This window comes from Rutidosis leptorrhynchoides, chromosome 1 (assembly GCF_046630445.1).
Source record: "Rutidosis leptorrhynchoides isolate AG116_Rl617_1_P2 chromosome 1, CSIRO_AGI_Rlap_v1, whole genome shotgun sequence".
NCBI classification, from domain to species: Eukaryota; Viridiplantae; Streptophyta; class Magnoliopsida; order Asterales; family Asteraceae; genus Rutidosis; species Rutidosis leptorrhynchoides.
In genome coordinates this window covers 30391235-30417746 of record NC_092333.1, presented here as the reverse complement: position 1 = coordinate 30417746, position 26512 = coordinate 30391235, and the positions used below count along the sequence as shown (strand labels likewise).

The 26512-nt window shown below is 33.0% G+C and overlaps 3 protein-coding genes across 3 annotated transcripts; 2 read left to right on the top strand and 1 right to left on the bottom strand.

Moving 5' to 3' along the window:
- Window positions 1-11839: 11839 nt before the first annotated feature.
- Window positions 11840-16083, top strand: LOC139858323 (putative HVA22-like protein g). Its single transcript, XM_071847184.1, has 7 exons — window positions 11840-12079; window positions 13272-13312; window positions 13405-13503; window positions 13581-13637; window positions 14060-14123; window positions 14256-14465; window positions 15591-16083. The coding sequence occupies exons 2-7, from the start codon at window positions 13281-13283 to the stop codon at window positions 15996-15998; spliced, it is 870 nt and encodes a 289-aa protein (XP_071703285.1). The 5' UTR covers window positions 11840-12079; window positions 13272-13280; the 3' UTR covers window positions 15999-16083.
- Window positions 16084-16590: 507 nt separating this feature from the next.
- Window positions 16591-22991, bottom strand: LOC139854442 (transcription factor E2FC-like). Its single transcript, XM_071843762.1, has 13 exons — window positions 22878-22991; window positions 22011-22185; window positions 21870-21920; window positions 21658-21743; window positions 19113-19201; window positions 18977-19031; window positions 18736-18788; window positions 18358-18408; window positions 18051-18099; window positions 17892-17957; window positions 17667-17743; window positions 17165-17297; window positions 16591-16742 (listed from the first exon to the last, which is right to left on the bottom strand). The coding sequence occupies exons 1-13, from the start codon at window positions 22989-22991 to the stop codon at window positions 16668-16670; spliced, it is 1074 nt and encodes a 357-aa protein (XP_071699863.1). The 3' UTR covers window positions 16591-16667.
- A 2219-nt stretch (window positions 22992-25210) lies between these two features.
- Window positions 25211-25918, top strand: LOC139854387 (uncharacterized). Its single transcript, XM_071843717.1, has 2 exons — window positions 25211-25370; window positions 25506-25918. Exons 1-2 carry the CDS (start codon window positions 25211-25213, stop codon window positions 25916-25918), a joined length of 573 nt encoding a protein of 190 aa, XP_071699818.1.
- The last annotated feature ends 594 nt before the right edge of the window (window positions 25919-26512 follow it).

Genomic DNA, 26512 nt, shown 5'->3' with positions numbered 1-26512 from the left:
GTTAAATATAATGAAAGAGTTATGTAACATGGTTCATGATGAGGGTATGATCTGTGAACCTTTATCACGTTCCATTAGAAACTCAGCATGACTTACTGTAATATAATCATGTTGATCAAGTGTCATTATATTATACTAACTCATGCTTCAGTTCCCAACACTACTTCAAACACATTCATATTTTAAACTCGAAGGTTTCAGAATTTAGAAACTAAAGTAGTTTCTTTTATGATTTTACACAGATAGCGCGAAGAAGTAAATGATTTCGAATAACAATAGTTGTGAAGATATCTTCAGAAACATCGAAGATATTTATAATGAAAGATATGATGATATCTTAGAACATTTAAGATCAGAGGATGATGAAGAATATTGTCCGCAAGGGTTTTAGAGTAAGGAACAAGGTATTTGCTAAGGATTTTAGCAGACACTGAATCATTTAGATTCTTTGAAGGCAGGTTTAGTATTTGTGATTTGTCCACAGCTTCCTTCATACTTTGCTCAATTCGTTTTCCAGTTTCAAACCTTCTCTTTTTCTGAGCTTTGCCAACACACTATTCTTTATCATCAAACTTTTGACTGTTAAGGTCGTTTACAGTTTTTGCTGCTTCATCAGCATCTTTCAAAATTTCAAGAATTAGTTCGCAGTTTAGGGTGTTTTTCAGAAACTTTACATTCAAAGTACGTAAGTATAGGAGATAGATGTTATATATACAAATATAACTGTTGGTATATACATGCTGCGAGATTTCAAAATACGGATTGCTGATTCCCAGTAATTAGCAAGACAGTTCTTGTTACAAGATTCAGATGAGTAAATGATGGGGTTTCAATAAATATAATGAATTTTTGGAAAGTCAAAGATCAGTGAAGTTGTTGGTAAGTTTATTGCTAATGTGATGGAACATAAACGGTTCCCCAGTAACGATGGCGAAAGGGGCAACGTATATATCAAGGTTATAATAAGGCTGTTTCGACTGAAGAATCGAAGTTGACTTGCTGGAGCTGTGACAAAACTGTCTATTTTGAAAAGGGATTGAAAAGTTATTTTAGCTAATAAATGCCAAAGGGTATGACACGAATACGTGTTAAACTATGACTTTGGTTTCGAGGGTTTTTCAGGTACAAGACTGCGGTTAACATGTGGTTGGATCATCATCTCGATTGTTCATTATTTGAAGTGTCTTCAGGAATTTTGAGGGATTTGAACATAGATTGTAATCGTTCATATTCATATGATGTTCTAGGATTTTGAATGATACAAATACTTTTCTGGGTTCTATGAATGGAAATGATGTTCTAGCACAATTTTGAAGTCAAAGTATAGCTTCGAAAGATGTAAGAATCTAAGAATGATGTCTTTTGTTAAATCTTGACTTGGATTTTGATTTGTCAAAATCAAAATATGTAATCAAATTTGGATGAGGATGGTTGTTTTGATTTTTATAAAAGAATATATATATTGTTATGAAAGTAGTGAGTATAGTTGATGATTTGTTGAATCAGAATCGGAGAATGTAACATATTAATTATGAATTTATATATCTATCGGGTATTACCTACCCGTTAAAATATTCTCACCATTAACAGTTTGTACAAAAGAATTTTCTTAATTACAATCTTTATGAAAATATACCTACATATATATTTTCTTTAGGTGCAATCATGGATTTAATGAGTTAACATAATATTAATCTCATCTGGTTTTCGACTAGGACTAGAATATATAATCTCTAAAACTTTTAGAAACTACATATTCTCTGCAGAATATTTCTTCGATGAAGTTATGAATCAATACTTCATCGTTTGTTGTTGTTGGTATTCCTTGGTATCTATGGTGATATGACGTTGATGCTCGTGGAACAGATTGTGAAGTCGAGGTTTGCGATGCGGTTGTTGTTGGTGGTGGTAATGGTACTGTTGGTGTTGTTGTCGGTGGTACTGTTGATGCCGGTGATGCTGCTGGTGCTTGTAACCTTTGCACCATATTCTCCAAAGCCACTACCCGAGCGCGAAGCTCGTTGACTTCTTCTATTACACCGGGATGATTGTTGGTTCGGACGAGTGGATGAATAAGATTCAGAATTTGAGATAGTATATTATCGTGACAAGATACTCTAGAAATGAGAGAGAAAATGGTGTCTCGAACAGGTTCGCCGGTAAGTGCTTCAGGTTCTTCACCAAGAGGGAAATGCGGTGGATGGAAGGGATCACCTTCTTCTTGTCTCCAATGACTAAGCAGGCTACGAACCCATCCCTAATTCATCCAGAATAGGTGATGGCTGATTAGTTGATCCATTCCGGTTACACTGTCTTCGGAGTTCAGGTGAATATTCATATCGGAATAGCTGTCGGAGTTTAAGGAATTTGAACTAGATACGGGATCCATCTTGTATAATTAGAGAGATGATTTTTGATATGAAATAGATTATAGAATTTAGATTGGTACTCTTCAATACATAATTTACATATGTATATATAATACCAAAATTCCATAAATCACGGAGGAATTTTCGGAAGATGTCAGGAAAAGTTTATAGTAACAGATACGCTAAGATATGAATTTAGTCTATGCACTATTCATGAAATAACTACAAGAAAACGTGTCTAGACTTAAGAATGATAAGCATGTAATTTCTAACAAGAAATGATAAGCAAAACTCGGTAAAAACAGATACGGTCATAGTCCAGACTCACTAATGCATCCTAACAATTACCAGTTAAACACACTAATGCAAATTCTGGTTCCCTATGACCTCAAACTCTGATACCAATTGTGACAATCACTCCAAATCCACTTGGACGAACACGTCATTCATCGATTTCATTGCGAGGTATTTGACCTCTATATGATACGTTTTGTAAACATTGCATTCTTTTGAAAAGGCACACCATAAATGAATATTTAAATAAAAGGTTTTCGACATCTGATGATTTCTATATATAGACAATCACCGTAATATAATAGTTTACAATAATACTTCTATTGACAATGCAGTCAAAATAAGATAGATGGTGATGATTTGTGAATGCAACGTTTTCTCGAATAAAGCATGTATGACTCCATGCACATATCTTGTATAACATATAAGCAAACAGTGGAAGACTTCTAGGGAACCTGAGAATAAACATGCTAACAAGTGTCAACACAAAGGTTGGTGAGTTCATAGTTTTAATGTTTCGTATAATCTGTATATAAAGGTGGATCACAAGATTTCAGTTGTTTCATCCAGAAACGTTTATCAAAATATTCTACAAGATTGAGCACCCTGGTAACTAAACTTTAACGTATATATAATAAGTACCCCTGTATTAACATACATGCAACCAACATGTACAATACACGTAAACCAACGTGTACTAAACTCAAATAGCATACGTCTATTTTATGGTTCAGGCTAGGGTTTCTATACCTGGAACAGACGGGGATGTCAAGCCCTGTGGATCTATATATAACTACTCGCGCCCACCAGTTCTTATAACTGGCAGTTACTAGTTACCAAAGCTAAGGGATTTTCGGTTCAAACTCGATGTAGAATTTAGTATGTACTTGTATCCATTGTGTTTAAAATAAAGTGCATGTATTCTCAGCCCAAAAATATATATTGCAAAAGCATTTAAAAAGGGAGCAAATGAAACTCACCTTAGCAGCACATAAAGTCGTTCACCGAAATGTGACCGAAACTCGGAATACCAAATAACCGTAGATCTCAACCTAGAGAACATATGTTGGTCAATAAATGTCTATCAAGCTAGGTCAGGTCATAGTGTATCACAATCCTAATGCTCGAGACCGACATACAAAAGTTATCAAAAGTCATTTCAAAAAGTCAATCTGACTCAATACTATAGTTGAATGATCATGGCAATTGAAACATTCTAACATTTCACATAGTTTCTCAATTCTTGTAAAATTAAACTATAGTTTTTATAAGGCTTTAAAATATGATAAAACAATCAATTTTGACAATTGCTCAACAAGACGAGACGTGACTTATATAGAAATTCATTTACTCGATTAGTAATATTTGAAAAACCAATTTATCAATCTTATAAACAAGTTGTTTAAATATCAATTGCAGATTCAAAAGCAATTCAATTAATGTCAATCATAATTCAGTTGACCATATCTTTAAATTCGTTCATCGAAATTACACGATTTCTAAATGAAGTTATTGATTTTTCGCCAGCTTTCCAAAAACATGCATATCATATACCTTTTATCAGTAATTTATGTATTTAATTTGTGATTCATCATAAACTGTTTAACAACAAAATTTAGCATACAAGCATGCATAAACATATATACTCGAGCACTAGACATGGATACACTTTTAATATATAAAAGATAAGATATGAATGCTCACGTATCAATATTGTGATTCAATATTGCAGGAAAGTACGTAGACGCAACGAAGATGATAAACACTAGGTTTGGCTTGCGAACAATACCCACGAACATTACCCATAACCTCCATAGTTATAACCCATAGTTTCCTTAGCTCTTATTTGCTCGAAAACCATTTTGAAATCATTTGGACATAACCTCGTCGTAGTATTTTATGTATAATACTAATAATTATTATACTACTAATAATAATATTAATAATAATATTAATCTTAATAATAATAATAATAATAATAATAATAATAATAATAATAATAATAATAATATATAACAGAGGGAGTAAGAAATAGAATATGGGTGTGTGTGTACGTCGAGCAAACTGGCCAATTTATAGAATTATTTTAAATCCTGACTTCCATGCGATCGCATGGGTTTTATGCCTATTTCTCATGCGATTGCATGGCCCCAAAATCCAGCTCACAATTTTTTGTTGTTTTGTTTGTCGACATATTTTTATAATATATATATAATATATATAATTTATATTAATTAATTATATATTATATTATATTCACGTGCATAGTTGACTTTTAATTTTTGGTCCGATGACTCGTACGTTTACGCTCGACTAATGTCTCAGTTCCGGTTTCTCGAATGCATTTTCGTATGCTTAGAAAACTTGTACTTTACGTTTCGTGATTTGTACCTTTTTCAAAATATAATCTTAAATTATCAATAAACTATATTACTCAAAGTATAACTTATACATTTTAGTAATTTGGTCATTTGCTTCTATAAATCAACTCCTCGTTGTTTATTAAAATATATTTAATAATATCGAAACGTTTTATATCTAATTCAATTCTATGCATTATCACATTGTAAAATATATATTTTCGTTTAGAAAAATATAAATTTGTATATAATATTTATTTATCAAACGGAACAATAAATGGGTGTTACTATTGTTTACAAAAATAATTTCGAACCTTAATATATATATATATATATATATATATATATATATATATATATATATATATATATATATATATATACACAATATATATAAATACTTTTTCTATACACGTTGCAGGTTATTTATATATCAAATACAGTTAAAAAGGAAAGATTTCTTAAATCAAGGTGGACCTCTCAACAAAGACTTATCACAATACTTACGGGATTTATAATTGTTGAAATATCTGCTAATCCAATCGTTGGTATTATCTTCTAATTCCGTAGATGAATATATTAAGCATATATTGAGACAAATACGTTTAATCTAAAATATTATACATTTAATACTTTGTTAACGTTTTCAAGTTATAATATATATATATATATATATATATATATATATATATATATATATATATATATATATATATATATATATATATTCATTCATGAATCGTCGAGCATAGTCAAAAGGGTAATTGAATGTATGAACATAGTTCCAAAATTTTCGAGACTCAACATTACAAACTTTGCTTATCGTGTCGGAATCATATAAAGATTAAAGTTTAAATTTGGTCGAAAATTTCCGGTTTGTCACAGTTAAGTCTTAAGGGTTGATTGATGCAAAGAAAAGAAGGATGTTGGAAGCCTAGTGATGTTATTTTTAAGGAAAGCTAAGTGAAAAGAATTTAGGCTTTGAGATGAAAGGTTTGTAGTAAGAATTAGAGGTTGCTAAAACTTTTGAGGTTTGAGTTTTTAACCCATTGTCTTTACATCTCAATTCATGACCTAAAATGTTTTGTAAAAAGTTGTTTGCATTAATGATCACTTAGGAGAATAATTTTAAAATGTGTTTTTGAATGTGCATTTAATGAAAGAATTAAATGAAAATGGGGGGAAAATGGGGGTGCGTTTGATGGTTTGTATGTTTGTGTTATAAGTGACAGGAATGTGAGAAATTGTGCTGTGAGGGAATAAGTTTAATTGTGAAAAGATGAAGAGTACGAGAGGTTGTGGATGATTGTACTTGTTTCGAGATTATTGATGAATTTTAGGCTTGAAGGCTTGAACCTTGCGGGATTTTGTTGAAGACTGTACATATGGTTATTGGTTTGAGATTGACTTGCTTGAGGACAAGCAAGTATTAAGTGTGGGGCATTTTGATAACGCCATTTTTATACATATATTTTGGGCGTTTTCTTGTTCCAATTATTCGTATTTTGAAGATTTTGAAGCCTTTATTGGTTCGTTCAATGATTAATGGAGAAAAAGGTGAAGACAAGGTTTAGAGTTAATATTTGATGAATTTTTGTGAAGATTTCAGTTAAAGAAGATTGTTCAAGAGAAGGTTAAAGCATTCAACGAAGAAAAATGAAGACCTGCTGTTACTGCATGTACTTACGGCCGCAACATTATACATTATGGCCGTAATATTTGGACAGAACGACACAATTTGTGCAACATTAAAAGTTATGGCCGTAATATCCAATATTACGGCCGTGATTTCTGGTTTTTTAAAAGTTATGGCCGTAATTGCCTGAATTGCGGCCGCGATTTTTAGGTCGGTCAGCAGACTTTTCCAGCTCCTATAAATAGACGATTTTTATCCCAATTTAGGGTTATGCAGTTTTTATTCCGAATTTTAGCCTACAGCAACATTAGTTACGAATTTCTTTGTCTTTCTTCATTATTTTACAAGGGTTTAAGCTACAGTATCATTCTTGGTTAGTTTTGATCTTGAATTTACTTTATTTGCTTTCAATTTCAATTAATACAATGTTCATGTTTGATTGTTTTTCTTATTTATTTGTTATTTACTTTGTCATGAGTAGCTAAATCTTTAGTATTCACTTAGATGCATGAACCTAGGTGATGGATTGCATCTTTTGGTTAAATGCAATTAATTTTAATTACACAATTTTATGTCTAACTAAGATCCATCGTTATTAAAGCTTATTGATTGTTAGATCACGGAAGTTATTGATTAACTAACGATAGTTAAATTGATTAATAGCTTTTACTAGATTGTTGAACGTGAATAATTTAGGAATACGTGAGATTTTATGAGGGACACCGATAATAAAATTAATCGTATAGTGGTTGAGCTTAAAATTAGTTGCAATAATTGTGAGGTTGTAAGGGACACCAAACCAACCTAAGTTAGACTATAATCTTGAGTAATATCATTGTGAATTGGTTAGTAACTCTAGGTTAACGACAGTTATACCTAGGTGGCTAGTCTTAAACTGTAGGAATCGACAGATAAATACAGTGTCACAATATCATAATTGTTTAATTAATGGTTTGAACGAGCAATCCTAGCCTAGGGAATTGAATCTAAGTGGATACCTTTGTCTCTTATTGAATTAAGTTTAATTAATTTTCGCTTTTGCTTAGTTTAACAACAAAACTCCCTTTTAAATCCTAAAATAATTAATAGTTCAAGTTTTTAATTGCCTGCTCTCTGTGGAACGAATTGGTCGAATACTTGTTTAATTACTACACGAACTGGTTATAGTTGCCTGTATTGTGTGATAAGTGATAGGTATTTAGCTAATAATTTAGAGTACGGAATTACACATCAATCGTCCATATTCACGAATAATCGGGTGGATCCGGTGGATATCCACTGGATCGGGTTTCCATTGTCATCCCTAATTAGAAGACTAGTTTTATGATTCAAGAAAATGGAAAAAATAACTCATGATCCCGCATCGGTTGAAATAAATTAGAAAGATGACTAGACTGGCTATAAAAGCTGCAACCAGGAAACAGAAAAATATATACTTTAACGGGCTTCTTCTTAAGATCAAATTTATTTGAGCCCATGGGCCCTGAGCATATGTTCACCTTGCACACCAATTGGGTTGAGCCTGTTTTCATCCAAGTATTTTAAAAATTGCAATTTTCATCCTTAACAGCGTAAATGTGTCTCAATTTAGCCCATGTGTTAACGGATGGTTAAATGCATGTTAGTGGAAGCTCGTGCATATCACGTGATTATAAGACGTTTCATTCTAATGTATGATGTATTCTTCATAATAAACCTAAACCTGATACACCGTTAATTTTATGTTCTTTTTATTACTTTGCGATTAATCTAAGACACAAACGATTTCAATGGCCAAGAATCATGGTTGGCTTAAGAGACCAGAGTTATGCGATTACGATCACCATGACGCTTATCGTAACCCTGCTAACCATAAGCGTACTGGTGATCGTAATTGCATAACTCCGGTCTCTTAATCCAACCATAATGCTCGTTCATTGAAATCGTTTATGTCTTAGATTAATCGTAGAGTAATAAAAGGAACATGAATATAACGGCGTATAAGGTATATGTTTATTATACATTATACATGAGAATATGAAACGGATTATAATCACGTGATATGCACGAGCCCACACTAACGGACAATTTAACCATCCGTTATCGCAGGGACTATATTAGGATACATGTACGCTATTAAGGATGAAAGTTGCAATTTTTAAAACACAGGAATGAAAAGAGCAAAAAATGAATAAACACATGGACAATTTTGACAATTTTGTCTTGTGTTATTTTAAGCATTAACATTTACATTTAATTTGATATATATCTATCTACTATCTATTTTATTAAATTCTTATAAATGACAACTTGAATGATGTCATAAAAAGTCTTTTCCCTTCAATACAAAAATCATAAAATAAAATAAAATTGTAAGGGCCTCTAAGTGACGTCATAAAGATAATTATTTTACAATTAAATTTAAACATTATTAATTTACAATTAAAAAAACTAATTACACATGTGGTTACTTTAATTAATACTAAAAAAACCACGCGTGATTAATTAAAATACAGACAAATTTTTTGAGACTCACAAAATTACAGGCACGTTTCTTCTTCTAGGGTTTCTCAACTGATTATTCCATTTAACCAAAGCATAGTTTTACATGTTTTGGCACAATTGATTCATCAAGACTCTTCCTCATTTTTATTTCTCCGTTTTCTTCCATATCCATGTCTCCAGACATTCAAATCGAACTTAGGGTTTGTTAATATCTAAGATTGGAATCGATTGGGAAAAGGATACACACCTGTATTTGGTTAATCTTGAAATTGGCGATCAAAAAGGTCCTAAAGCTACTTGCTTCAGCTATTCGAAACGCAATGGTCGAAGTTATCCCTAATTGGGTCAAAGAAATACCACTCTTGTTTTCAACATTTGTAGTAGTGGAAGTTATTTCGCTTTCTTTGATAATTCGTGTGAAGGATTTTGTCGTGCGTGGTACCTCTTAAACTAAGGAGAAACGGAAGTTCTTAGTGATAAGAAATCACGTTCGAGCATGAAGGCTATCACGAAGGGAAAATCGGGTTCGATGTCCTTGCACGATAATGGTGAGGACATTGATTTTGGTGACACGATCCAAGGTTTGTTCGATGATGCTCGAGGGAATTTCGGCAGTAGTTTTTTGAATTTTGTGTGGCTAATGAAGGTCGATTGAGTGGTCTTGAAGATCGTGACGTGGTATCTCCTTCTTCGACAACATTATTAGGTGACAGATCCTCTAAATTGATTTCTTTCAAGTTTGACAACCGCCCGGGCAAGAGAATTAAACGGGAGACGGTCAACGGCAATCTAAAAAAGGTAGCTCCACAGGTTGTTGTCGACTAGGTTTTGTGCGTTCGTTTCCTTAGTAATTTGGATTTCGTGTTTAGCTTTTGTGGTTGCATCTTTGTTATGCCCGGTCAGTTGTTGTGATTTTATGGTTTGACGGGTGAGACTCGGTTATAAATAGTTTGCTCTGTTAGTTTCTTTGTAGTTTTCTAGGTTCGAGTCTCGCCCCGTTCCATGTTTGTATTTCCTAGTTATTCATGTTTTTTAAACGTTTTTGTTTCTATATGAGTTAGTGTATTTTTTATTTATTTATTATGGAGTATTACTACAAATTGAAAATCTAGTCCATGATAATGAGGCTTTGAATTTAAATAATAATAATATGACTTCAATGGATGGGCCTGTATATTCATTTGTCGCCAGCGATGTTGGGCCATTTAAAGGAATATAAATATGGGCCAGAAGTAGGGACTTATTCGAAAAAACGCTTATCGACTCGTTTTCGACACAAGAAAGTTTAAGAGAGCGTTAAATATACACCATTTCCTTAATTATATTCGAGATAAAAAACATATGAAACGAAACAAATATCATAAAAGATTTAAGTGGTGTCTTCGGTTCGTTGATACGATGGATAACTCGCAAAATGTGGATGAAGACGGGTCTCACAAAGATTTATCATCCTCGGATTCGGAAGCTTAGAAAGCAATGTTCAGATTCTCAATTTCGTTGATAGATTGTACCCCCTCGTGTTATAATTTTTGTTTTGTTGTTCTCACGTTAATCTAGTTGTGGTGTAGTTTCTCGTGATATTTTCCGTTATATTTGTTAGTTGCCAGAGTTAACGTATTGATGGTCATTTGTTCTCGCCGTATATGCTAACTTCTAACTAGTTTTTTTAATATATATATATATATATATATATATATATATATATATATATATATATATATATATATATATATATATATATATAGTGGTAGGATCAAGAGGGAAGTAACCATTCGGGGGGAAGCGGGGGGAAGCAAAAACTTTTTTTTTTCGTTTTTTGAAAAAACTTTGTTCACGAACATTATAGATGAGATGAAAATATGAACATTTAGTAGAGACACTTTGTGATAAATGTTTTTATTTTGGCGGAAAAACGCTATAAAAAGTAATATATAACAATTATTGTGTTTTTCGAGCGTATTTTGAAGTTTTAGCTATTGGGGTTTAGATATTAGGGTTTAGATATTAGGATTTATAGGGTTTAGATATTAGGGTTTAGAAATTTAGGGTTTAGGGTTTAGATTTAGGATTTAGATTGAATTTTTAACACGAACGGTTTAGAGTTTAGGGTTTAGGGTTTAGGGTTTGGTGTTTTGAGTTTATGGAATAAACCCAAAACACCAAACCCTAAACCCCAAACTCTAAATCGGGCTAAATTTTACTTCACAAAACATGAAGAAAAAAACGTTCATATTCTTCACGAACAATATTATCTTGAATGTTATTTTTGTCGATCGTTTTCCCGCCTAAATAATAACATTCATCACGAAGTGTCTCTTCTAAATGTTCATATTTTCGTGTGATCTTGATGCCGGAAAAAAAAATTCAAATAAAACGAAAAAAAAAAATTGCTTCCCCCCGCTTCCCCCGATTGGTTACTTCCCCATTTATCCTGCCCCCATATATATAAGTTATAAGTTACGGGAGGTGATTCTCACATACCGTTTTTTGATTCATGTACACCTAATTACCTATTTTATCCTTAATTATACTTACTTTAATAATATAAGTTCAACTTCCTGAGAATATAATTGTGATTTGATGAGATAAAAGTGTATATGGATCAAAAAGTGGTGTGTGAGAATACGTTTATAAAAAAAGAAAATATATTATTCCAAAAACGTATTTAGATATAGATATAGATGAGGTCACAGAGAGAGAAATAAAGAAACATAACAAAAACAAAACGTTTCAAAATCCTTTCCCCTTTTCTCTCTCCATCTCCGTCCACCGTCACTGCCGTTCGCCGTCGCACCACGGCGGCGCCACTCAACGACATAATTGGATTCTGCATCAAAACTCTTACATACAAGTTGTGTATTAATAATAACATCGCTTCAATTTCTGCAAAAGTATTTCAGTTCCTTCAGCTACAAGAATAATCAGTTGAACATTAGGTAAACTTTACTTTATTTTGTATCTATTATATTCCATGATCAATTTATTTATGCAGTAATTGATGCAAAATTTGAGTTGTCACGGTTTTAGGTTAAAATGGCTGCGTTAAGCTATTTTCTAGGTTTAATTATGTATTTTGTTTTAATGTTCAAGTGAATTTTATCAATTATATTGTTTACTGTATTGCATACGTTTTGAAAATATGATTCTAAGCTTGTAAGTATAGCTTCGTAAACTTGTCAGAAAATGTGATTCCTTCTGTTGTTTAGAAGTTTTATATAAATTTATATAAATACAAGATTAAATTAATAGTGTACCAAATTCTCGTCATATATGTATATGAAAAGTTAGTGTTCTGCTGCTGATTAGTTGGTATAGTGTTCGTTAATGGTGCTAATGATTTATGAAATTAGCAGTTTCATGCCTGGATGATGGTATGCATGACATGTGCTTATTTCAAACGATTAATAAATTTTCTTTTTTTGTGTGTGTGTTTTAAGTTTGGTGTCTCCTTTTTAGGATATGAGTGTTGGTTTTGCTATAATAGCTTAGTGGATATGTAACTTTTTTAGAACTGAAATATGTTAGTATTGTATTTATCATGATTATTTTCCATCTAATAGTTTAAAGCATACACGACAAAGCGTTATCTGTTGCTTGGTGTTGTTTCATGGGACATTGGGACAACATACTTGAATTATGATGCGTATATTTATACATATTTCCGAAGTTACATTTTTTTAGATATATAACGACTTTCAACTTTAGTAAGAAGTAGAGGAAAAGAACACTATATATCTTGTCACCCTTTAAATTGTATGCAACATAACGGTAATTTATTGGTTATTAAATGCATTCTGGATACATTCACTAAGCATTGTAACTGCTGAAAGCATAAGCTTATTAAGGGTTTCTAATGTGATATCATAATAGTTATAGGTCATGCATTGAGCCGTAATGTGCTGTAGCGTTGCATTGGCTGAATATCTGCCTATATGATGTTTTTGACTGTATTTACCATCTTTTTATTATTATCACATGTATGATATTGCATTGGTTGTACATCTGTCGACCACATTGATGTTTCTGGATGTATATATTATCTTTGTTGTTTTCACTATTATTTTTATAGCGTATTTTATATGCTTGTGGATTTTGGTAGTTTGCTAATGCGGTTAGTGTTAATGACAGGGCTACAAGATGATTGGATCCTTTCTTACTAGAGGGCTCGTGTATGTTTGTTGATCTCATACTTCGTTTTTCTTAACTAATGGATAATCATAACTGAATTTTTCTAACTATGGAACTATTTAATCGCATGCAGGATGGTGTTTGGATATGCATATCCAGCCTATGAGTGCTTCAAGTCAGTGGAAAAGAATAAGCCTGATATTGACCAACTTCGCTTTTGGTGTCAATATTGGTACTATTCATTTAACGTTGTTTCCATATAACCAATTCAAAGGTTTAGATCTCAAACTCTATAATTGATGGTTTCAGGATCTTAGTTGCTGTACTGACTGTTTGTGAGCGGATTGGTGACACATTTGTTTCATGGTTAGACCTTAACCTAGATATTTGAAAGTACTAGAGGTGGCATCTTTTACCTATTAACATGTGTATGAGTAGATACATTTTTTTCATTTAAAAATTTATTGTTAAACGTTAACTAGTCAAATGGGCCGAATAGGTTGAAAGTACCCAAAGTGTATTGTTAATGCATAAAACCGTCAAGAAGTTAGATTTAATTTAAAACTGTAGAACGTTTTCAATCTTATTTGGCACCCTAGTTATATTAAAAGCTTTTGAAATAAACGTTGTGGGTCAGTTTGTCACAATGTTGACCCACTATAAATTACTCATCTAGACGCGTAATCTGACCTGACCATTTTGCCACCTCTGTTGAAAATTTACACTTTTGAGATAATATGATATTTTCTTTATTCATTATTAGTTACTGTGTTAATTTACTCGTGAAGGGTCCCAATGTACAGTGAAGCAAAGTTGGCATTTTACATATACTTGTGGTATCCCAAAACACAGGTAACTCCTATTTTGCTATTAAATGAAAATTGTGGGTTACAAATGTAACTTTGATGTTGTTGTTGTGAATATAATTTTGTTTTTGAGTTCTCCGACATTGTTATCTTATCTGTGTTACTTGAATCATTTCAGGGAACGACTTACGTATATGATTCTTTCTTCAGACCATACATATCAAAGCATGAACCCGACATTGATCGTAATTTGATGGAACTGAGGACCAGGATTGGAGATATGTTTGTTTTGTACTGGCAAAGAGCTGCGATGTACGGTCAAACAAGGATATTTGATATTCTTCAGTATGTTGCTTCACAATCAACACCCAGACCTCGGCCACCTCAGGTATGGGTTGTTGGTATATGTGAGTTTAATGTTTCTTGAATTAAATTTTGATTATTAGAGCATCATGTTCATAAATCTTTCTAGTGTTTGGTCTGCCTTGAAGAAGCTTTTCTTTTCAAGTGCGTAGTACTTAGCATACGTGGCTGATTCATTATTTGCGAACCAAGATGTATATTACCAAATCACCTCAATTCACGATTTTGTATAAATAGAGCATCATCCCTTTTTGTTAATATCATATTCTGACTGATACGAAACTTTATTTTTATATTACTATATTCTACACATAATTGGGCTTGCTTTATCTTCGGTATGGTAATTCATTACGAATGCCATAATGCATTTTCTTATGCTAGATCATCAGACATAAGGATTATGACTTATCTTTAAATATTCTTTGTTTATATATTCTTTCCTGCTTTAAGTATGTTTTACACTACTGATTTATTGAACTAGAATTGGCAAAATGTGCGGGTTTGGTCGATTTAATTTTACTCTTTTTATAGTGATTGTGGTAGTAAAGGGTAATATATTTTTTTTTTGAACTGAAAGCTTTGCATCAGTGTATCATTTATTTCAACGACACTCATCATTTGCACACACAAACGCGTTCGAGAGGAAACCCGAATCGCATTACAGGAACCCGATCCTTTAACCATCCCGAGGGGTAGGCGGACCGGGTTTGAATCCTGAATGGATCTAGGAGAAACCCCCTCGGGGTCAATCTGGATATCCATATTTTAGGCAGATTAATTAATAGGATCGACATAGCGAGGCTCGAACCCATGACCTAACCCCCCCCCCACCCCCCCCCCCCCCCCCCCCCCCCCCAACACACAAGGTGAAGGGGATGCCGTTGAAGCAATGCTTCGTTGGCATTTGACCTACCGAGTCATTTACTGATTTCTGATCCATCAAAGATAAAACATAATCCCAAAATGACATTTTTTTGAGTAAGTGAGCCGGGCCGAAATTGTCACATCTAGATCTTGTTACCTTTTATATTTTTTTGAAAGTCTAAACTCTTTTGAGAATGTTCCTGGTTTGGTTTGTCATTTTGTTTACTTTAATTGTTTTATTTTCTACTTATTGAGCGTGATACTGATTAATGACTTGAAATTTCAGCCACCTCAGACTGGTAGACCTCGCCCTCCTGTACCAAACCGCCGAGGACCACCTGCTACTCCACCGGAAACCAAGGAGCCAGTGCCACCTGCTACCACCACCGCTACCACCACCACCTCCACCTCAGCATCATCATCAGACTCAACCCCTCGCCAACTTGACGGCCAACAAGTGCAACCTACAACATCTGCTAATGATCTGAAAGCGCAAAAGTCAATCTCGTCACAAAGCCTAGACGCGACTGCAAAACCTGAAACCTCGAATGAAGTAGAAATGATAGAATCTGAGCCATCTGGTTCATCAAACTCTAATCCTTCTGTGAAGGATATTATAATGGAAGAAGCGTTTCGGGTTTACACACGTGCTAGGTCTAGGAAAAGTAGTGCCTCGTCTGCATCAGTTCAATAATATTGCTGTTCACAGTTTAGTAGTATGCAAAGTTGTGAGTATGTAGGATACTGGATTGATCAGTGAACATGTTTGTGTTTTAGTATCTCTTGCTTTCACAATTCTTTTTAATGGAGAATACATGTTAAAATTGCAGGACATCAAATAGCAATCAGGTACAGCCTCCTTTTGGGGCAAAAACAAATCCACAGAAAATCGAAAAATTACAAATCCACTGATGCTATCCTTTCTAATTTTCGCCCCCAGTGGTAGGCAACATTGAACATGTAATACTGTTTAAAGACATGATTAGAAAACAATTTACAAACATTGATTTGAACTCGATTATTTTGTCGGATATTGTTGGGATGTATAAAGTAAACTTGCCATTAGTTATGCGAATTAATAATTTGATCCTTCAAAACTAAATGGTCCCTTAACTAGATCATTTTACTTTTCTAGTAATCTAACCATATATCAATCAATCATCTTTTGATACAAAAAACAAAATATTGTTGCCAAACAGACACGGGCTCACCGCCTTTCTTTACTGCTCGAATCTGTTTCAACAAGCCTTATTATTAGTATAAACCAAAAATGTCATCTACTTGTCGTATTTCCTTTTTAGAACCCGTAAAACCTGCTATAAAGCTAGTTCTAAAATTTTGAGTCAGAACAGTTATATGCATATTAAGGTACGTTCAAATCCCATAATTCAGTAGCGCTGACCTCTGGACTTGACCCGAACCAATAATCATAAGCAACCTGCAACCGAAAACATATAGTAAGAATTATGCAAATCTGTAGGAATTTCTTGTAGTAAAGACCCATATACTTATGAATGGGTTGGTTGGTTGCACGTGATCGAAAACAGCTCGATTGTTGAATACTTTAGCTAAAATGCGAGCCGGTCAAACAGAATGAAAGTTGCCAGGTCCCATTTTAATGCGTATAACTAATTAAATCAGTCTTAGTCAGATCATTATTGTAAAATTGTTTTTAATCATATCACTAACCCATTACATACACGCAGACACACAAAATTTCTAACAGAAACAATACTGGAAAGTGTTTAAAGGCCAAATCTATCTTGCCCGCCTTGTTTTGACCCGTTTTTAAAAAATGACCTGTTTCCCGTTACCCAGCTGTTCTTCTTACCGTCTCTTATAGAGTGCAAGTGAACTTACATCATTCTGCTGTGGAATTATTCTCTGAATCCCAAATAGTGAATTTGAATTTGTCTGTTGGTCTAAAGAGTCGACCGAGTTACCATCTTCTCGAGACATCTCATTCAACGAGTTTGTCAGCTCCCCCGATCCACTAAATTAAAGCACACATGCAGATGTTGTGATGAACAGGGGAGATGGAAATCAAACATAAATTGCTATATAGTTTTAGTATATGTCAAAATAAGAATCAACTTTATCTCTGTCTGTAATGTCATATCTCTAATATTATATGAAAGACTAATAAGATATTACTAAATTACTAAATCAAAATTCATTGAGGGTGGAACAACAAACAAGAATGTGACAGCTTCTTTAAGATTGCATGAGCCGTAAAATCTGGTTTGTTGTACTTAATTAACCGAGGGTATAACACTATTCAAATCCTTTTATAACCTTCTATTTGAATGTGACAGATATAACTCACAGTAGTATAAGAGACGTTCCATAAGAAACACAATACCTTACAAGATACAGATCAACTGGACCTGTATGGCTTCTAAAAATAAGACTATAATTCTTCTGAAAGTAATCACTATCCTGCAAAGTCATTATCATTATCATTATCATTATCATTATCATTATCATTATCATTATCATTATCATTATCATTATTATTTATTTTCAGATAAAAAACAATTATAACAAAGAAAGAAAACGAAATCTATGTTTAATATTAACTACTCACTTGATCAGGGTCAGGAACTTCAATGGAACTACCATGAGGTGCTCTTACTGCGATTAGAGTCTGATTCTAAATAAACAACAACATGATAAAAAAAGTAAATAAAAATATAACGATCAAACCGAAAATAGTTTGAAGTCACTGGAACGAGTAAAACTAAACCTTGAAACATGAAATATTATTAAAGTCTTCTCCTGTCACGTACAAGTGCCTGAAAGAAACCAATCAAAATGTCAGTGACAATAATATGTAGTAATAAGCTTGTAAAACCGTCGAACAGTGGGTTATGATTCAAACCAAATACATTATGATTCACTACTTGTCGGAAATCACTCAATTATAAAAAATTCTTGCGACAAATGACCAAGTACAATAGTCTGAACTCTGAAGAATTAATCACACAAAAACTGTCACATTGTATTGTAAGCCTTGTTATATGTGACGAACATTAAGATAAAGTAGAACATACTTTTGAGTATTATGATCAGATTCCAGAAAGTTCAGGCGCTCTTGTGTTTCCCTGAATGAATAATTAAACGTCACTGATATGAAAAAACATAGTGTTTTCGGCTTTAATATATGCAAAAAGGTTAAAGTGGTAAAATTATATAGGTAACCATATGGAAACATGTTGAACGGGTTGAAAGTAGCTCATGAAAGAAGGAATTTTTGTTACATTCCAAATCATTTAATTGAAAAAATGGTACGTACAGCTATTTATAACATATTTGATATCATAACTTACTTTCAACATTCAAAACAAAAGAAATACTATCAACGGATCAACCCGAGCTGGACCCATTTTGACCCGACCATTTTGCCATGTATCAATTGCAGAAAACCAAACCTTATGCATTGGTCAAGCCTGGCCTCTTCTGCATGCAGATGTTCAAGCTCAGCCTGCCATGAAAACAGAGTGAGAAATTAGTGTTTGGATGTTTCAACAAGCATTATAATACTTAATTCTTGTTACTAACGCAGTTACCTCATGAATCTTATGTATAATTCTATTCTATCACTAAACTATAATTTGATAACTACGATAAAAGCACACCCGGTTACAAGATGAGTTCACCTGCAATACGTACCTTCAATCTTTTGGCGTTAGTACCCACGTTTCGTGGTGATAATGTCCCATCTCCCCTGTTTAAAAAATGTCCATGTGTTGGTAAGTAAGCATAAACATAAGCACGTGAACATGAAACAGCTTGGTCAATAACTTACTTCCACCGTATGTGATTCTTTGAAGCCTTTTCTACAAGTCCTATTCCTTCAAGAACGTTAGTAATATCATAAATTCTCCTCTTTCGGACCTGCACAATAACTAAAATTAGAAAGATCCCATAATGCATTAAAAAAACATTGGTTTAAAACGAAGTAGATATAACCAAATATATTGCAAGAGTCGATGCGTTTGAGCAGTACTTTCCTTCTTTCTTTCTTATATATGCATTTAGGTTTCTATCTTAAATACTCATGATATCATACTGTAGTGATTTTATTACGCTCTGTTAGTTTGGTAGGAAGCGTAAGTATGAGCTAGAAGAGGAGAAATGTAAAGAAAGTGTAATAATTGATGTGCGTATGTGTCACGTGCACGTAATAACTAGCTTTGTGAGCATAAAAAGTGTAATAATTGGAGTGTGTGTGTGCACGCGCGCGCTATACCTGCAAACGGGTCAGTTTGGGTCTGTTTAGGTAACGGGTCAAAAAGGTTTTGAGTTAAAATAGGTCATGGGTCAAACATGTCAGATTTTTAAACAGGTCCAAATAGGTCAGGTGGGTTGGGTAACGGGTCGAAACGGGCCATCGGTCAAATGGGTCAGTTTTTTTCCAAAATTGTTATTTATGTATTACGGAGTATATTATTTTAGTTATTTTTATTTGTTATATATATATATATATATATATATATATATATATATATATATATATATATAGGGGGGCAGGATCAATGGGGAAGTAACCAATCGGGGGAAGCGGGGGGAAGCAAATTTTTTTTCTTTTTTTCGTTTTTTGAAAAAACTTTGTTCATGAACATTATAGATTGGATGAAAATAAGAACATTTAGAAAAGACACTTCGTGATGAATGTTATTATTTTGGCGGGAAAACGATCGACAAAAATAACATTCAAGATAATATTGTTCGTGAAGAATGTTAACGTTTTTTTTTCATGTTTTGTGAAGTAAAATTTAGCCCGATTTAGAGTTTAGGGTTTAGGGTTTAGGGTTTGGTGTTTTGGGTTTATGGAATAAACCCAAAACACCAAACCCTAAACCCTAAACCCTAAACTCTAAACCGTTCGTGTTAAAAACTCAATCTAAATCCTAAATCTAAACCCTAAACCCTAAATTTCTAAACCCTAATATCTAAACCCTATAAACCCTAATATCTAAACCCTAATGTCTAAAACCTCAACATACGCTCGAAAAACACGATAATTGTTATATATTACTTCTTCGAGCGTTTTCCCGCCAAAATAATAACATTCATCAAGAAGTGTCTTTTCTAAATGTTCTTATTTTCATCCAATCTATAATGTTTGTGAACAAAGTTTTTTCAAAAAACGAAAAAAAAAAAAAAATTTGCTTCCCCGATTGGTTACTTCCCTCTTGATCCTACCACTATATATATATATATATATATACAAGGTTGTAAAACTCGCGACTCGGGGAGTACTCGGCCGGAGGTTTATGAGGAGTAATCGGCTACTCGGGGAGAACTCGGAGGAGTACTCGGATGTTGACTTTTGTTGACTTTTATTTATAAATATATATAATAATATATATAATATGATATTATATAAATAACAGGGGCTATTATTGCCATTTGATTAAAGATTTAAGAGTGTATATCAATTTTGGTCTTGTTATTAAAGTTTAATAAAAGTTTAAGGACTATTATTGTCACTTTGATAAAAAAAATAGAGTATATAGCTTTAACTTCGGGTTCCTTTATTACTCTTCGGGTTCCTTTATTACTCTGTACATCAACTTAAAAGATAAAACCCTAAAAAGTTAAAAACTCACAGCCGCCTCTTTAATTTGATGAACTTGCTTTGGATTTCTTCTTTAATCATAAGGTATGTATATCAAACACATCTCATAATTTGTTTTCCTTTGTTTTTCCTTCTTTCCTTCTTCATCTTTTCCCGTTTCCAGCAAGTTACGAGTTTTCCGACGCCGTTGACCACCATTTGACCGGCGTTGACCGAGTTTTGGCCGATTCTTGTACCGAGTTCTCGTTTTCTGCCTTCAGCCGATTACTCGGCCGAGTTGGCCGAGTTTTGCAACCTTGTATATATATATATATATATATATATATATATATATATATATATATATATATAAAATATGTAATAAAATACTAAAATACATAATAAACTGTATAACCATTAAATGCTTTCATAAATGTTTGACGGATGAAACATGTTATGATCTTTATGTTCGACCCATTTAACCTATTCACAAGAACCATTAGACCTATCTCTATTCAATAAGCTTTATGAATTGATACCCATTGGACATGTTCCTTAATATTTTCTATAGGACCCAATAGGTTAGAAGGAAACCCATTTGACCATTTTTTTAAGGTTTTGGGTTTACATTGCATGGCTTTCTTTTTAATACCCAATTGACCCAAAAGCTTGACCCAATTGACTCAAATTTGAGAGTATGAGTCTCAAATGTCAGATCAAGAGAGTATAAAAAGACCCATGTAATTTTGTTATCACCCACTATAAATGAGTAACATGTAGCAGATCATACATCTAATATAACTGCAGCCTTGTTTAGATCAATAGTACCATCCTGATCCTCATCTAACAATCTAACGAACTTCTTTGTGAGGAGTCCTGTCAACAATATAACATAGTTCTCATTAGTAAATTATAACCATAATAATTTCAAACCACGTTACACTTGCACATAATCAAGAAATGTAACCAAAACATATGGAGTACTAACTCTATTAAACTCACCAAGAGAACTATCATAGCGACAAGTACTAGGTAAATTGAGATCGCCAGATGCTGCAATAAAAGTAGGCAGAAGATTTAGACTAAAATGGGAGCAAATTTAACATATGTTAATTGCATACAATGAGCGTTATATAGTATCACCAGCATTTGGTTGATTTCCAGAATTTGCAACCCTACAGGTTTTAGATTTCTTATTTCCTTCGCCAACGTCACTAATAAGTGGTCCAAACGAAGAAGTATCTACTACTTCAGTTTCGACACATCCTTGTAATAATTGAGTTGGATCAATCGCCTCATTTTGGATGGTTTGATTTGGCTGTTTCAGAAGACATGAAAAAATGAAATTAATATATGGATGAGAATCATAAGATTGATTTAATGATTGTGGAAAATCATTAAATAGGAAATATTGTAATTAGATATTAAGAAAAGTGTACATACACAGGAAATATTGTAATTAGAAAAAAACTAGTCAGCCATTGACCCTGAAAGTCAAACATATATTTTTTCCTTTTACTCATAAATTCATTCTTATTCCTCACATAGAAGATACACAGCACAGGCCTATGACTGTTAATAATATTGAAAACATATAAACATTTACAAATAAAAAGATGTTGAACTTGAAAAATATAAACAGACTCGCTAACTCATTCAATAATCAATCTAAAAAACAATCAATGTATATTCAACTATTCATACAACAATTAATGAATGTGCATTTACTGTTCAGATAAAAACGCACAATCTGTATCAACAAATTCATTCAATATTAACAACACGAAATCATCATACAACACATATGCACATAACGATAGACATATCCATATTTTGTATTATATATTGTATAATACTGTATATAATATAATAATAACAAAAATTATAAATAATTATGATTAGTATATTATATGTATAATTTAATTATAATTATAAACATAAATAGCAATAATAATAATTATTATTATTATTAAATAGTACTATACATAAAGAGGAAAGAATTGAACTCACTAATGGAAAGATTGGCGTGCATAAAGCAATCTGACGTTGTAAGTGCATTCTGGCTAGGGTTTGAACTGAAAAATTATTGACGTCATCACTACCGCTAGCAACCGACATTGACATCGCTCGCCGGAGCTCAACACCGCATCTACTGTGTGTTATGTATTGTATAATATAATACTCGTATAAAAAAGTGAAAAAATTGTATGTATGTTTATATATATTTATATTTATATAATAATTATAATTATAATTATTTATAAGAATAAGAATTAAACAATAAAAAATACAGTAGAATAAAAGACGGCAATGAGGGGAAGAAATTTTACGGAGGGAGGGAGGGAGGGAGGGAGGGAGGCGGGCGGGGTATGCAGAAAGATAGAGAGTTCGAATATATTAAATAATTAAAAATAATAATAAATATGTTTATAGAGGAAGGATTTGATTCCGTATGTTCCTAGAACAACGCTCCACCTATATTTCCGTACGAATGCCTACTTGTTTTCCTGTGTTAGTAGGCCCTAACCTGGCCCAATCACATATTTTTTCCCTCTTTTAAACAAAACTTATGTACTCCATGACATATTAAACACCTATCATCAACCCGATGAAAGTTTGGTTGTGGTTGTTAGACCGGAACTAACGCAGCGTTAGAGATGGTCGCGTCAGATGAGCGAGCTGGCGCCATCTAACGTCCCTGACGTCATTATCGCGGCGTCAGATTCTGACGCTAGGGGCGTCAGTTGCTTTTTTGACTAAAAAAAACGGGGCTTCAAGGGATATGTGGCAGCATGTGATTGGTTTGGGTAATATATCCGTCACCCAACGGATATATACCCGTTTTTTGTATTTTTAAAAAAAAAAAAAAAAGAAAAATCATTTTTACTCCTATTTAAGACAAAATTGTTGAAATAGTCCATGTGGTTTGTACCAAAACGCTGGTTTAGTCCCTGTGTTTTTTTTTTGATGGGTTTCATCCCCATGGTTTGCATATCGTGCTGATTTAGTTCCTATCACATACGGACGTTAAAAGACTCCGTTAAAACCAGTCACATGCCAAGCACATGAGGGTGTTTTTGTCATTACAATCCCTTAATCCTTATCCTTAACTTCTTTATCATCATTCATCTTTCTCAAATTCCCAAATCACAAACCCTAATTAACACTAAATTCATTTCCATTCTCAAATCTAAGCTTAAACCAAAATCCAAATCCATCTTCCCAAATCAAAGATCTTAGCAACTAAAATCATAACACACTAATAAAATCAGGGTCTGATTTATTGCTCTAAAATCACCCGTATTAACCTGATTTGTATAAATTCACAACAACAGCACTATAGTCATAAGCGCACCCATTCAATTTTTCATTTCTAGATCTGGTTTCACCAAAAAATAAACAAAATTCAATATAATTTCATATCACTATTTCAATTCACAAACCCACTAAAGTATAAACTGATACTTCTTTTAAAGTTCATTCCATCTTTTATCAGGTTCAAAGTTTACAAAGATGAAAAATAAAAATCGCATAATACACCTAAATGTATAATACAAAGTCGATCTGAGAAAAAAACATTAGTCAACTCGTTGGCATCACCTTCGTCGTCGGAATTACACCATTAATCAAATCATCAATGGTGGCGGTATAGGTAGAAATCAAAACCCATACTGCTACTACGAACGGCTTCGTCTTTCTCTTTCTCTTGCACTACTACGACGAACGATATTGCTGCTTGATCTTTCCAGTGACATCTTCATCGTTATTTATAGATAAATTATATAGATGATGATGAAAGTGAAGGGTTTTTAATCGCTCGATCAGACATTTTTAATCGATGATTTCAATTGATGGTTTTTAATTGAAGATTGAGATTGGCGATGGTGGTGGTGGTTGAAGATTGGCGGTGGTGGTGGATTTAGGGGAGATGGAAGAAAATGGTTGAAGATGGAAGAAAATGGTGCTGCATATGTTTGGGGTTGGTTAAAGATGGAAGAAAAGAGTTTTAAAAAGGAAAATAAGGAAACAATGACTAAAACACCCTCATGGAAAAGTTAAATACCGATTTTACCCATCACGTGTTTGTCACATGCGTCCACTTAACGGCCAAATTAAACGTCCGTCAGAAATAGGGACTAAATCAGCAACATTGACATACCACGAGGACGAAATCAGTAAAAAAAAAAGCACATGGATTAAATCAGCATTTTGATACAAACTACATGACCATTTCAACGATTTTGTCCCTATTTAAACACCAACAATTCTATCATTTTTCACACATTTCATTCTTACTCTTTTTCTTTCCATATTTTTTTTTACAAAAGTTTATTAGTTTATAAATGGGTTCGAGGTTACGGGGGTCTAATTCCGACTCCGAAGATTTGCGGATTGTTCAATTAATTCAAGAAATAGAAGATGATGATTCTGAAGTCGAATCGGCACAATCTATTCAGAGAGTTAGAGGTTACATTCCTAGGGAACGGGAGGTTACTGTACAACGTTTGTGGGATGATTATTTTTGTGAGACGCCAAAATATTCACAAAGAAAATTTAAACGGCGTTTTCATATGCGAATACAATTATTTCTCGGGATAGTGCAAGGTATAACTACTTTCTAAAGTGATAATATGCCAGAATATTTTAGTTACTTTTCTCAACGAGTTGATGCTATCGGTAGGCCTACATTTACTACTTTACAAAAATGTACGTCGGCTATACGCCAGTTGGCGTATGGCACCGTTCCCGATATTTGGGATGAATATTTGCAAATGAGTGAGCAAACATCAATACTATGTCTAGATTACTTTTGTATGTGTATTATTACTTTGTACAAAAGGGAATACATGCGATCTCCGAATGCACACGATGTCGCTAGATTATGTAGTGCACACGAGGAGAGATATGATTTTAGGGGTATGCTCGGGAGTATAGATTGTATGCACTGGGAGTGGAGGAATTGTCCTGTTACTTTAAAAGGAAAATACACTCGGGGTGATCACAAGAAACCGACCCTTATGCTTGAAGCTGTTGCTTCATATGACTTGTGAATTTGGCATGCTTTTTTTGAGATGGCGGGTTCCAACAATGATATGAACGTTTTGAACCAATCACCTATATTTGATAAGCTTAAGAACGGAACATTTCCATCCACACCATTTGAGGTAAATGGGCATGAATATAGCAAAGGATATTACCTTGTGGATGGTATATATCCCGATTGGGCAACTTTAGTGTGATGACCCGGAAATTTCCAACCAAATTTAAACTTGAACTTTATATTATTTCGACACGATAATCAAAGTCTGTAATGTTGAGTCACAAATATTTTGAACTGTTTCATATATTCGTTTGACTTTCGACCATTCCCGACGATTCACGAACAACTATTTGTAAATAGATAACATATATAATTAAATAGGTATTTATAATTTAAAATATAATTTAGAATATTATATAATATGATTATTAGGATTTATATTGTAAAAATAAATAAAATAAAATGCGATTAATGGAAACTATAGAATATATAGATATATAAATATGTATATAAATATTACTTGTAAATATATAAAGTTATATTAAATCTATTTATTTAAAATATATAATATATTTGATTTAGTAATTAACTTTGCTATTTTAAA